Source organism: Odocoileus virginianus, chromosome 5, assembly GCF_023699985.2.
Source record: "Odocoileus virginianus isolate 20LAN1187 ecotype Illinois chromosome 5, Ovbor_1.2, whole genome shotgun sequence".
Classification (NCBI taxonomy): domain Eukaryota; kingdom Metazoa; phylum Chordata; class Mammalia; order Artiodactyla; family Cervidae; genus Odocoileus; species Odocoileus virginianus.
The window spans coordinates 60,196,192-60,209,135 of record NC_069678.1 but is presented as its reverse complement, the minus strand read 5'-3'; the positions used below and the strand labels follow the sequence as shown (position 1 = coordinate 60,209,135).

The 12,944-nt window shown below is 39.9% G+C and overlaps 1 protein-coding gene across 21 annotated transcripts in view; it reads left to right on the top strand.

Moving 5' to 3' along the window:
• SGIP1 (SH3GL interacting endocytic adaptor 1) overlaps positions 1-12,944 on the top strand; it is a 229,972-nt gene that overhangs the window by 91,753 nt on the left and 125,275 nt on the right. For 8 of the 21 annotated variants that reach the window (XM_070467995.1, XM_070468007.1, XM_070468004.1 and 5 more), the window contains 4 exons: positions 2,491-2,554; positions 7,502-7,526; positions 8,532-8,615; positions 10,444-10,515. In XM_070467995.1, the coding sequence (XP_070324096.1) occupies positions 2,491-2,554; positions 7,502-7,526; positions 8,532-8,615; positions 10,444-10,515 (245 nt within the window). The remainder of the gene's footprint in view (positions 1-2,490; positions 2,555-7,501; positions 7,527-8,531; positions 8,616-10,443; positions 10,516-12,944) is intronic. The other 13 variants (XM_070468008.1, XM_070468006.1, XM_070468000.1 and 10 more) reach the window with 5 other exon arrangements.

Sequence of the window (12,944 nt, the reverse complement as noted above, 5' to 3'; positions counted from 1 at the left end):
TTCTCACACTCAGAATTAAAAATGACAGAAGGAAGGTATTCCCAAATGTAATGGGTGGATAGTTTAAATGTCAGTAAGTTTTCTGTGAACACCTCATGTGGAGAGTAATGCAGAATAGCTTAATGTGGGAGGAGATTTTTTTTTAAACAAACATGACATTTTAAAGACCTAAACCTCTTAAATGGAATGACTGTTCAAATGCAAAATTAGACAAACCGAGGCATTTGGAGATTATATTTGAGTAGTATCTTGAGAGTCAGATAATGAATGACTCAGATCATCCAAGTGGTCTGGGCTGATTCATATATGTTAGAAGATGACATCAAATCTCTGATTTTGTCAGTGTTTTTCCCTCTGATCCACCTGGAGCATGTGTGTGTACTCAGTCGCTTCAGTCACATTCAACTCCGCAACCCAGGCTCCTCTGTCCATGGGGATTCTCCAGCAAGAATACTGGAGTGGGTTGCCGTGCCCTCCTCCAGGGGATTTTCCCAACCCAGGGATTGTCTCCTGCGTTGCATGTGGATTCTTTACCCGCTGAGCCGCCCGGGACGCCCAATCCACCTGGTAGGGGCAGTCGCTCAGTCGTGTCCGACTCTCTGCAACCCCACGGACTGTGGCCTGCCAGGTTCTTCTGTCCATGGGATTCTCAGGGAAGAATAGTGGACTGGGGAGCCGTTTTCTTCTCCAGATCCAGCTGGTAGTGCCAAACAAATTCTGAACATCAGTGACTTTTCCAGATATAATTTGTGAAGGAAAATTTCCAAAGCACCAGTAACAAGTCTAAGGTTTTGAAGATATAGGCAATGATATATCTGAATAAGACTCACTAACATGAGAAACTGGTTTCCCCAATGGCTCAGTGGTAAAGAATCCACCTGCAATGCAGGAGATGCAGGTTTGAACCCTGGGTCGGGAAGATTCCCTGGAGGAGGAAATGGCAGCCCACTCCTGTATTCTTGCCGGGGAAGTCCTATGGAGAGAGGTGTCTGACCGGCTACAGTCCATGGGGTCAAAGAGTCGGACACGACTGAGAACACAGACAACATGAGAAACGCAAGCCACACGTGTAACTACAGGACATGAGGAGATGGGAACCGCAGACGGAACCTTGATAGGACAAGAATGCAAGATGCAAGATTGGGCTTGGTTTATCCAGGATGGAAGAGAGGAGCCTTCTTATTCCAGTAGCACCTGAATGATGCTTCTTAGAAGACATCTTAAATCTTAAATCAACAAGCGTTATCTGGTTCCTGTGTTTGGTGCAGAGGATATAGAGAGCATATCCTTGGGCTCTGTCCTAGAAAGGCTTACAGTCTATGAGGGAAACTGACATAGGAACTAAGAAGTGGAGCGATTTGTTGTATTATAACACATCATTGTTGTTTAGTTGCTGAGTCAATACGCATAAGAGCAAAATGTGAGAAACCGCCAGGATAGTTGGTTTCTGACTACACTAGGTTTAGGAGGCCCTCACAAAGGAGGCGGAAGTTGATGGGACCTTGGAAGCATGTATGGAAGTTCTAAATATCAACAAGATAGGAAAAGCATTTCATCCAGGGGTAAGGACCAAACAAGGAAAAAAGAAATGTTGGAGTACAGATGTTGTAGTATGTTCAGAGAATCCAATAAAGCCACCAAATTGAGGAAGTAGAAAAGGATGAATTGGGAATATGGATACAAAGATGTGTCAGGCCAATGTGGCTCTCTAATGTGGTTTACATGAGTTCTGTCTTGGAACTGTCCTGTTCTCAAGACTACGTCTAACCTGGAAATGACTGTTCTAAATCTGTGATTGGGTTTCTTGGCAGAGTGCCTATTTGGCGAATGAATAACAATAGTCTAAGAAAAGCTTGCCAACTTTTCTGTACCTGGTCCTGGTCTCCTTTCCATTTATTTATATACTTTTAAAAAAAATAATTTTATTTATTTCTTCAGTTTTGGCTTCACTGGGTCTTCATTGCTGTGTGGGCTTTTCTCTAGTTGCAGCAAGCCGGGCCCACTCTCCAAATGCAATTTACAGGCTTCTCATTGCAGTGGCTTCTCTTGTTGGGGGTATGGGCTCTAGGCGAGGGCTTCAGTAGTTGAGATTCCAGGGCTCTGGAGCACAGGCTCAGTAGTTGTGGCAGACGGGCTTGGTTGCACCGCAGCATGAAGGATCTTCCCAAATCAGGGATCAAACCCACATCTCCTGCATTAGCAGATGGAGTCTTTACCGCTGAGCTACCAGGGAAGCCTATTTTTATATTCTTACATCGCTTATAGTGCTAAGAGCTTACAGTGCAATGTCCTTGATAAACTCTGTTGAAAAATATGAGAATGAATCATACACATGCACGTGCACACACACACATGCATACACATGAAACTTTCATGGCTTTTTGAACATTCAGATTTAACTAATGTGCTGCAACTTTAAAAATAGTTCACTTGAATGTTGCTAGGAACATTCGAAAATAAACTTTCTGACCTTTTGTTGTTTTCCCACAGGATTGAAAAAACGTACAAGGAAGGCCTTTGGAATACGGAAGAAAGAAAAGGACACTGATTCTACGTATGTACTTGAGGAGAACGCCTCTGCTCAGCATCAGCTGACGGTGCCCGTGTGGGAATGTGGATCTGGTTTGGGCTGCTGTGTAGAAGAATAATGAGCCCGTTAAACCTCTTGTTTGGCTAGAATCCCTGCAAGAAAGTTAAAAAATGGGAAAATCAATAGTTGTTTAGACACAGTTGAAAAGGAAAAGGGTTATCTTGATCACACACCTTTAGCTTTTCCTTCTGTATAGGTTTATCCTGCATAAATGTTATCACAAGGTGCGGAGCATTGCCCTGTGGCCTTGTCCTCTGACCATTTTTAATTCATGCAAAGTGAAGTATCTTTCATATAACTAAAACAGCTAACATTTGAGATGACTACACTGGTAACTAGTAGTTAGTAAATGCTCAGTGAATGGCAGCAGCCACTACTATTACTAGTACAAATTAATATGTGGCAAGTTCCTTTTGAGCAACTAAAAATGGAATTTCCTGGGAAATTCGAGGGTGGAAAAGCTCATATTTAAAGAGATGTTCAATGAAGTTTCAAAGTGGGAGGAGCCTTGAGTTTGATCTTCAAGAAGATGAGGACATGCATTTCATGCAAAGGGAGCAACAGCCAAAGCAGAGATGTAGAAAATCCAAGAAGGTCTTCAGGACAAGCTAAACAGGGCAGTCTGTCTACCTGTCAACAGCTGGTAAATGTGATGATGGGAGGTGAGGCTGAAAAGATCAGGGCTAGACAGGAAGGGCTTGAAGTGCCAGGCTGAGGTGTCTGGGCTTCCTTCCTTAGACAGTGTGCAACCTTGAAGCCTTGAGGCTTTTAAACCAGAGACTGTAAAGGGCTGAGGGTGTAAAAAGCTATGTTTTGTCTAAATATCAGATGTCAAGTCTCCTGATCTTACCTTTTCTTTGTGCTTTCTCTTTTGGTAAATAGTTATTTCATGGAAACTACATTTACTCTATCTAGTCTTGCCAATGTTTTTAAATGATTAAATTAGAAAAATTTCTGAGCATTAGACAACTTCCATTATTTCTTAACAAATTGCCATTTTTGAAAAGTTAACCAGAATTGGAGATGTTTCATTCATCAGAGTCAGGAGACCTGGGCTCTGGCTTCAGGTTTGCCAATAGCTCCACAGCCTTAGAATACACTTCCCTCTAATGGGCCTACATTGACGTTAGAGTTAATTTCCCTAAAAGGCCAGACACTGTAGCAGTCCGTCTGTCAGCAACATCGCGTCACCTACAATGTGCCACGTGCTGTGTGGGATACTATTAGACATTTCTCAGGAGGACGTTGTTAGCAGAAACCAAATCCAGCTTTCTTTGAAGATAGTGTCTGTAACTTACTACACGTAATCTCTGGTGTGTGGAGAAAACTAAAAAGGATAAAAGCTCCCTCAAAAGGGAAAAGAGGTCAGACAACCTCCCCAGGGCAGGCTGAGCTAGTTGCCTTTGGCGAAAGCACCGCTCTTCCATCATCACTTCTAAAATCGTGAAAATGAGAAAGTTACTCCTCACGGCTTTGGGTAGATGGCCAACATCTCTCTGAAGTACTCTAATGAGACATTTGCTTGTAAAATTCCAAGCATCTCTCCTTCACTTCTTGTAATCTGAGTGCCCCAGTTTACTTAGGTGTAGCAAATTAGCTATAAACTGGTTCCATCAGTGGTGATGGTCAAAGGACAAGCCATTTAATATAAGCCTCTGCCTTTCAGGAACACCCTGCTCTCTGATTGGGTCATATATCATTCTTGCAGAAGGCTGGGGAAATATTCTGGCAATGTCCTATCCCTTCAAATTTAGGTAATGCTTATGATAGTCTGCCATCACCGAAACCTTGCTGATGCAAACTGTTTTCAGGGCTGTTGCAACTTCATGAGGGTTGCCAAGCAACCTGCTATGGTAGCTGCCAGCTCCAAATTCAGCTGATTGGGTGTCCTTAGACTGAGTGGGGTTAGAATCAGAGCTTCCTGATTTGATCATCATTACAATGGCTGATAGAAAGAGGAAAGGAGAGAGCCTGTGCTAAATGCCAGACTCTGTGTAAGGTATTTTGTAATGCACTGATATCCTTTTCAATCCTCACAGTAATTCAATAAGGTTAGAAGTAATGTCTCAATTTTAGAGATGAGAAATCAATGTCAAAATGAATTAATTGCTGAAGGCTACCCAGAAAATAAGACATGGATCCAGCTTTCTAGTCCAGAATCAAGTGACTATTCTTTTATCACCCAGTGAAAAAAAAAAAAAACAGAATAGATGGATAAAATTATAATCAAGACCAAAAGGGGGGTAATAGAGAAAAGGGAGTAGTGGCAAGAGGTAACTGTCATTTTTAAAAACAGAGGCAAAAGTTGCCTGGTAGATGATCAGTTTTAAAATGGAAATCAGTAAATATGGTGGGTTTGCTGTATTTATTTAAAAACATAAAACTTATTAAGAGGGGGTTAGAAAATAAATTGAGGACATGCCCAATTGTCTGAGGCTGCTAAAATCTCTCTCTACTACTCATCCTAGGTCAGCTTATATTGATATAATAACTTTAATCTAGATAACATTTTATGAGTATTTACAACGTTCTAAGCACCATTCCAGGCTCTTCATTTATATTAACTCACTGAATCCTTTACCCTGTGAGATATATACTGTTATCACAGCTGTTGTATAGATGAGGAAACTGAAAGGCAAAGGGGTGAAGTTCTTGTTTGAAGTTCTGCAGCTAGGAAATCTGAGTTGATTGAACCCTGCAGTCTGGTGCTGTAGCTGTTGCTCTCCACCACCATGCTTACTACCACCATACTGGGAAGAACCAGCCTCATTTCCACCAATGGATAAGGCAAAGGATTCAAATAGACATCAACACTGCTATGTACGATTACATTTATTCTGATGAAAATTTTGAAATGCCATCCCTATGGCAGTAATACGCATGAAACCAAGTAGCCTCCCATTTAAGATCCCCTTGCATCTATCACCTGCCCCTAAAGACAGCACCACGAGGATGGGTGCCTCTGGATCTGTCCTACGCAAAAGTTAGCAAAATCTCCTCTCTCCTGATCCCTTAGAAGAGGCTGAAATCCTAGTAAGAAATGTTTGTTTGTTTTTCAGTATAAATCTGATAAGGAAAATTGGCTTTGATGAGTGTGAGTTGGTACTTTTCTCTGTGCTGCCACCTGGGTTTATTGTGGTCATAATAACCCACTGGATTTACTTGCTTGTCTCAAAAAGCATGTCTTCTTCATCATTTTATCTCCTGAGTTTAGTCTAGTGCCTGGCCCATTATAAGTCCCTCAATATTTGTTCAGTGAATTATATATAATTCTTCCTATCCTTCTTTCTTAGATGAAATTTCTTTGAACCAACTGTTAGTAATTCTCATAGCCAGCAAATGTCCAAACACCCTCAGGCTTCTGTCAACTCCCATGGTCTTTCAAAATCAGGGTTCTCTCTGCTTCTAGCCCCTGTATCACTGATTCATGCTTGCATCCAGGTGGAAATGATTATGAAAAATGATGCACTCCCATCAAATAATTTGTAATCCAAGTAGAATGTTCTGCTAATTTTGAAGGGGGTGTTGGCAGGGAAAGGAATCAAACTTTGGAGCTAAGAAGATGTCCCAGTAAATAAAGAACATTTTACTTGGTCCCACCCCCTAAGGAACAGTCCTAACCACACCTGGTGGCTCAGCTGGTAAAGAATCTGCCTGCAGTATGGGAGACATGGGTTCGATCCCTCGGTTGGGAAGATCCCCTGGAGAAGGGAGCAACTACCCACTCCAGTATTCTGGCCTGGAGAATTCCATGACATTCATGGGGTCCCAAAGAGTTGGACATGACTAAGGGACTTTCACTTTCATTTTCACACCACCCAAGCACTTACTAAGGTTTCCTTCCAAACAGTGCAGGTCCTCACCTGAGCATGATTATGGTCTCCATGTTAATAGAATAATATTTTTCTAGCTCCTAATATTAATTAATATGAGAGTTAATATTTATTAATTAATATTAATTAAAATATTAATATTAGAATTAATATAAGAGGTTATAAAGTTACAATGACTACCCTTTTATTTCTCCCTTTCTTCTGTTCCTCCAGTTCAATTTTCCAGAGTAACAGTAATACCCTTCCTCTATTGCTATAAAGCCTAATGTGGCTGCAAGTGGGCAGTTTTGTGTTTGTTCCTAGGGTAAAGCCATCAAGGAAGAAGAAAAAAAAAAACGTGTAACAAACATTTTTGAAGACTTACTATGTGTTGGGAATCATTATAGGTTCTTTATATACTTTTCATGCTTAAACTGACTTAGAGAGGTTAAGTAATTTGTCCAAGATTAGAGAATTAGTAAATAATGGAGTCGGAACACCTAGATTCATCCTTCTCTAAAGACTTTATTCTTCAACACTGTAGCCTAGAATCACTGTGGATTAAATACCCTGGACATTAGTCATCAAAGTGAACCATTTAGTAAAATTGCCCTTCATTTCCTGCTCTCATGTAATCAAAGGAGCAGTAAATATAGAAAGATGGAGGAAAATACAGATTCTCAAAGTGACTTGAAAAATACCATAGAAGTTCCTTCTTATAAGGGGAAATTCAAGACCACTTACGGGGAGAAGATGAGAGAACAAATCGATTGGCATTCCTGGTGGCAGTTTTAAATGGAAGCCGATTAAATGGGACAGCTCTTACTGAATTCTCCTCTCAAAAGTGGGCAAGACACTGCACCAACAACTTGTGCCTTTTGGATTTCAATTTTTAATGAATCTCTCCCTCCCACATACATGTACACACACCCCACACTGAAATATCATTCAACCGATTTGTTTTGATGAGCTCACATTAGCCAGGTTTACTGGGGTGGGAACTGGCAAGAGGTGGTTAATGACTCTTATTGTTGTACTTGAGTCTGTGTAGCAAGAATGATTCATTTTCCTAATAGCTACTAATTTCTTTTTGTTACAGAGGTTCACCAGATAGAGATGGAATTGTAAGTATTTAAATGACCATTTTTAGTAGGTTTGCATTTCAACCTATGCTAGTTTAAATTTCTTAAAGCCCCATTTCATTTTTTTTCCTGCAGGGGGAAAAAATGAGCTTAAATGACTTTTCAGACCTCTTACTGTTGTAATTTTTTGTAGTAATTGCACGGGACATAAATACAGTCTTGGTCAAGTTAAACTTATTTATTGCATTCACCTAAAACCTTGCTCCAGAGCAGGCAAGGCCACCAGTCATCAATATGATGGGTCAAAAGTCAGACAGTTCCTGCAGGGGCTGCTACCATCAACTGTTATTTCATTTCCAATTTAATGATATAAGAGCTCATTATATGAGAATGCTTTTCTCCAACAGAGGCCACAAAGTCATAATGGAGCTGAGATCCAATAAAATTGAAAGAAGGCTTTCCCTTTTTGCAGTTGAACTGCAGATACATTTTCTGTATTAAATTCATAAGTAGGGGATGATCTTGAAACCACTTATGCCTGAATTTATAGCCTGGAGGAGGAAAATGTGTTCACTGGTTCAAGAGTTAACAGGAACTCTGGTTCCTTGCTGGTCACCAGATTTCTTGCTTTTTTAGAGAAGTCCGTGGTGCATGAGCTTGGATTTATCCAAGTTGTCCTGATGACAGGCTGCACCAGCTTCTAAAATGACTTCCTTCAAGGCTGAATCAGATGCCTATTCAGAAGGTTCAAAAGAACAGCTGTTACTGAAGGAGGGAAAAAAGGGACTCACATTAGGCTCATTCGGCTGGAGTGGGAACTAAAATAAACCTGATAGATAATTTTTTTTGAAAAGTCACCCTTTATAATATTAGACCTAAATTGGGGTGTTAGCTGCAGCTATGGTAGGAGTTTTTCTCCCACATTAACTCAAGGTTCTTAGCTTTGGGGTGCCTTTTGCATTCATGTAGTTCTCTCCATGAAATGTTAAAGAAGTAGACTGAAATTTATCAGACATTGGGTAACACTATAATCAAGGCTCTATTCAGCAGGGGAAAAAAAAGACCCAGAAGACTCAGCTCCTCCTCACCTCTTGCTTCTGGCTCAGAGCCCTCTCGTTAACTCTGTCTCAGGTACTCTGCTTCTGTGTCTGCTCTTTGCTTCTGTCTTAGCCCCGTCCCTGAGTTCTCTTGTCCCCTTCATCCTCACCCCTGCAAGACTCCGTTAGCTAGTCTCTGCTCTCCGTCCCTGCTGCTCCCGGGCTGGTTTGCTGTCTCTTGCTTCCCTCCCTCAGTCCTGTCCTTTTTTTTCTTTCTCTAAAGCTCCTCCCACCCCTCCGGTCATCGTCTCTGAAGCCCCACTGCTGTCTCAGTTCTCTGCTCTGCTCGGGCCCCCCTGTTTACTTCTTGCGTCGAACATGCACCTGGTACCTGGCACAGTACTGCTGTGCAACAGGTGACTCTGCACATGTGCTGTGTCCATAAGCCCAGCTGAGACTCTGCAGACGCGCCCACCCGAAGACAGGGCTTCATCCCTGAGCTCCCCAAGCCCTCCATCATTGCCACCATGCCCAGTCACGTCAAGTTATTTACCAGCAGACGCGCCCTCTTTGTTCCTTAATTGGAAATGCCACGAATGTATTACTGGTCATGATTTTAGAAAAGAGGAGTCATTTAATTTTGATTTCTCAGGAAATAATACACACCTGTTTGGAAAATAGGCTGCATTCAAAATAAATTCATGTTCTCAGAAACAGGGTGTACAGCTTCCTAGGTAATTGGACATTGTTAGCCAGCTGCTTATTTTACCACTTGGAAATGTGCCTCTAGTTTTCTCCACGTACTATGGGCACCAAATTTTGAGAATGCCTTCTCAGACTAGTTGCTATAGAAGTCCAACATTTCTATTTGCATTCAGTCCCTGGAAATCTCAACCTGATTTCCCTTCAAACTCAGACTGATTTCTTTAAGACCTTATGTCAGTGGAGCCAGTCCACTTTTACATGGCTAAGTAAGCTTTTAAAGTGATTTCTTTTTGAATATCTGAAGTTGAAATTTATGGTTTCACTAATGTGGTTCTCCAAACTACAGGTGGTGGTATACCCACTTCATGCTTATATATGACTTTGTCAACACAGGAGTTACGCCACAGGTTTAACTGTTTAAATTCAGTTTCTGCAAATCCAGTGAAGCCCATCTTTGGTGACAAGGCTTTTGAGGTTTTGTCTGCAGAGGCTCCATAGCTGGGCTGCATGTAACAAGATGGGCTTGCCTTGCTCTCCACTGGTCGAATATGCCCACTCCTGGCCAAGCTGTCTGTCTCGAAGTTTGAGGATTTAGGCATCTGTGTGGCAATGCGGTCTAACCCAGAGACACACTCTGGGTCTTTCCTAAGCAGTTCAGGTTTCCATCCACACCTAGACTGGGGGACTGGATGTCACAGTCATTGCTCCGAGGAGCTCTCAGCTCATCCTGAACACGTGTGCAGGAAAGGGTCCAGGTTTGGAGCTGGCAGCTGTGTCTCTGGGTCTTGCTGTCTCCCCAGAAGGCTATGATCCAGGGAAATACACAGTGCAGCTAGCCTTTTCAGACTGCCATTAGAAACACAACTATTTTTATTCAGTCTTTGATGTGTCCCAGTGTTTGTCTCTACTTGTAAATTAAGTGCTGGCTGAATGAGGACTGGATCCACATCAGCCCTGGTGCCTGGGACACCTCTTTCCCCTTCTCCCTTCTTCTCCTGGCCTAACCACACTGGCCTGCTGAATAGAGCCTCATTATGGGCCCCAAAGTCCACTCTTTGCTCCGAGAACCCTGCCAAGATTGGTAGGCCCTCCAATTTGGCCTAGATGTTGTTTCCTCTATGGTATGTTTGCTGACTCCATGTGATTCTTTATATGTGTCTTGAAGAACAAACAGATCCTTTAACAACTTTTTTCTACATGAAAACAATCAATTCCAGCAGCCCAGCCCACATGAACCACCCTACAATAACAAAGCAGAGTGCGCGCGTGAAGGAGGAAAAAAAGTTTCGGTAAGGAAACAGATTTTAGTTTAAAATTTCCAAGGGGTTGTAGAAACAGTGAGTAAAATCCCAATTTGAAATTTGAAAACACCAAAGCATTTAAGACTCTTTCTTAGATAGTATTTCCCAATACTGGGGCCAGTTTTTAAATCAACTATATAGATTGTTTATGTTGATGTCTGAATATACTTTTAAAAAGTGATCAGGCATAAGAGACATGACTATGTCTTAGATGAAGGACAGCAATTCAGATTTTTTTAAAAATCTGCTATCTATAAGAAAACTTTAGCTATAATATAAACAGCATTATGGAAATTGAGTAGTCATTTGTTAGGGTAAGCACTATCTAAGTAACATCAGGAATTTGGCAGGACTTGGGCCTGAGCGACCTAAGGTACTTGCCAGGGACTTGGGGTGCTGATCCTGGTGGCCCAGACTGTACAACAATGATAGCTCTGTTCAAAATGGTGGCCACATGTGACTATTTAAAATTCAGCTCCTCACTTAATGGCCATCAACAGATGAATGGATAAATATATAGTGCATATATACAATGGAATATTAATCATAAAAATGATAAAATAGTGCCATTTGCATCAACATGGATAGATCTAGAGATTATCATACTGAGGGAAGTAAGGCAGACAAAGGTGAACATCATATTATATGATATCACTTATATGTGAAATCTAAAACAAAAAAAATACAAATGAACCCATTTATAAAACAAAAATAGACTCACAGACATAGAAAACAAGCATGTTTATCAAGGAAAAAATCAAGGGAAGAAGGTATAAATTAAGAATTTGAGATTAATAGATGTACACTACTATATGTAAAATAAACAACAAGGACCTACTTTATAGCACAGGGAACTATATTCAATATCTTGTAATAACCTATAATGGGAAAGAATGTGTGTATATACACACACACACACATATGTGTGTGTGTGTGTATATATATATAATTGAATCACTTTGCTGTATACCTAAAACATTATAAAGCACCTGTACTTCAGTTAAATAAATACCTATTTTTTTAATTTTTAAAAATAAAATAAAATTCAATTCTTCAGTGACATTTGCCACATTTTAAGCACTCCATAGCTACTTGTGGCTAGTTGCCACCATATCAGACAACACACATACAGAACATTTACTTCTTCACAGATAGTTCTATTGGATAGTGCTATTCTATAGCATTATTTACAAAGTGAGACAAGTCTATCTCAATGGCAAATAGATAATATTTAGGCAGCATTTCATATGTCTTTAATACTTCTCACCAAAGAGCACAATGTGGCCATGATCCTGGAAAAGAGGAGCATCCACAGTTAAAATTAAGAACTTTGATGAATGTATAATTGAATGCAATTTTACTACACTTATTGATCTAACCAATCATATTATCTGAGAGGAGATAATAAGCTTGACCAAAGTAAAATACCTACTAAAACATGATCAATATTGCTATCAGCCTTGATTATCTTTAAATAACAGTCATATATTCAAGTTTTAGAAGTGATTCATGAGAATTGTGGATTTTAGAAAATATAGAAAAGAATTTTAAAAATACAGACCTTATACTCCAAGAGAAAAATCACTGTTTATATTGAATATGTTGGTGAAGAGCCAACATTGCTCTAAATATTAAGCCTAATTTTTACATATTTCCCCACTTAAATTACATTCTTCCATGGTTTTACACAGTTTTCCAATTGAAAATCAATAGAGCCATTACCTCCATATCACCACTATGAGCTGGTTAAATTGTTAAACTGGGAGAATTTCTTCCTTAGAGTTTTACCAGAAGAATTTCAACCAGGTTCTACATTAGCTCTAACTTGATAATTTCCACTTGCAAAATCAAATATATTTGTAAGAATTCACTAGTGTGAATGATTCTAAATCTCTAATAGAACTGTGTGTATATATGTGTGTGTATGTGTGTTTTTAATATCAACCCAAAAGAATGTACTATTATGATTTGTTGTTTGTGTTTAGTATTTATGTTTAAAGTGTTCTTATTTTAAAAGAAATTTCTTTTTATAGGCTTTGCTTTCTCTTTATCACAGTCTTCCACTGGTTTCCATGGAAACTGAGAAACGTTCTCTCAGCCCAGATCTAGAAAATTCAAAAAACTGAGGAAGTTTTGTATTTCTAATATTGCCAGTAAAGAAATACACGCACTCATTTTGTCTTTGTTTAGCTGAACCTATCAACTCTCTTGATCTTGAAAGGCTTTGGTTACAGAGATGAGATTATCATGGAAGCAAACATCAGTAGAACTTCAAAAATTTTGAACTCAGTAATTTATCTAATCTCTTTGGTTTTTAGATAGCAATTCTTTGTAATAAAGAATTAAGGACTGAAAGATCTATTAATAGTACTATATTGATCATAGAATTCGTAAGTTTAGTTTTTTGAGATCAGCTT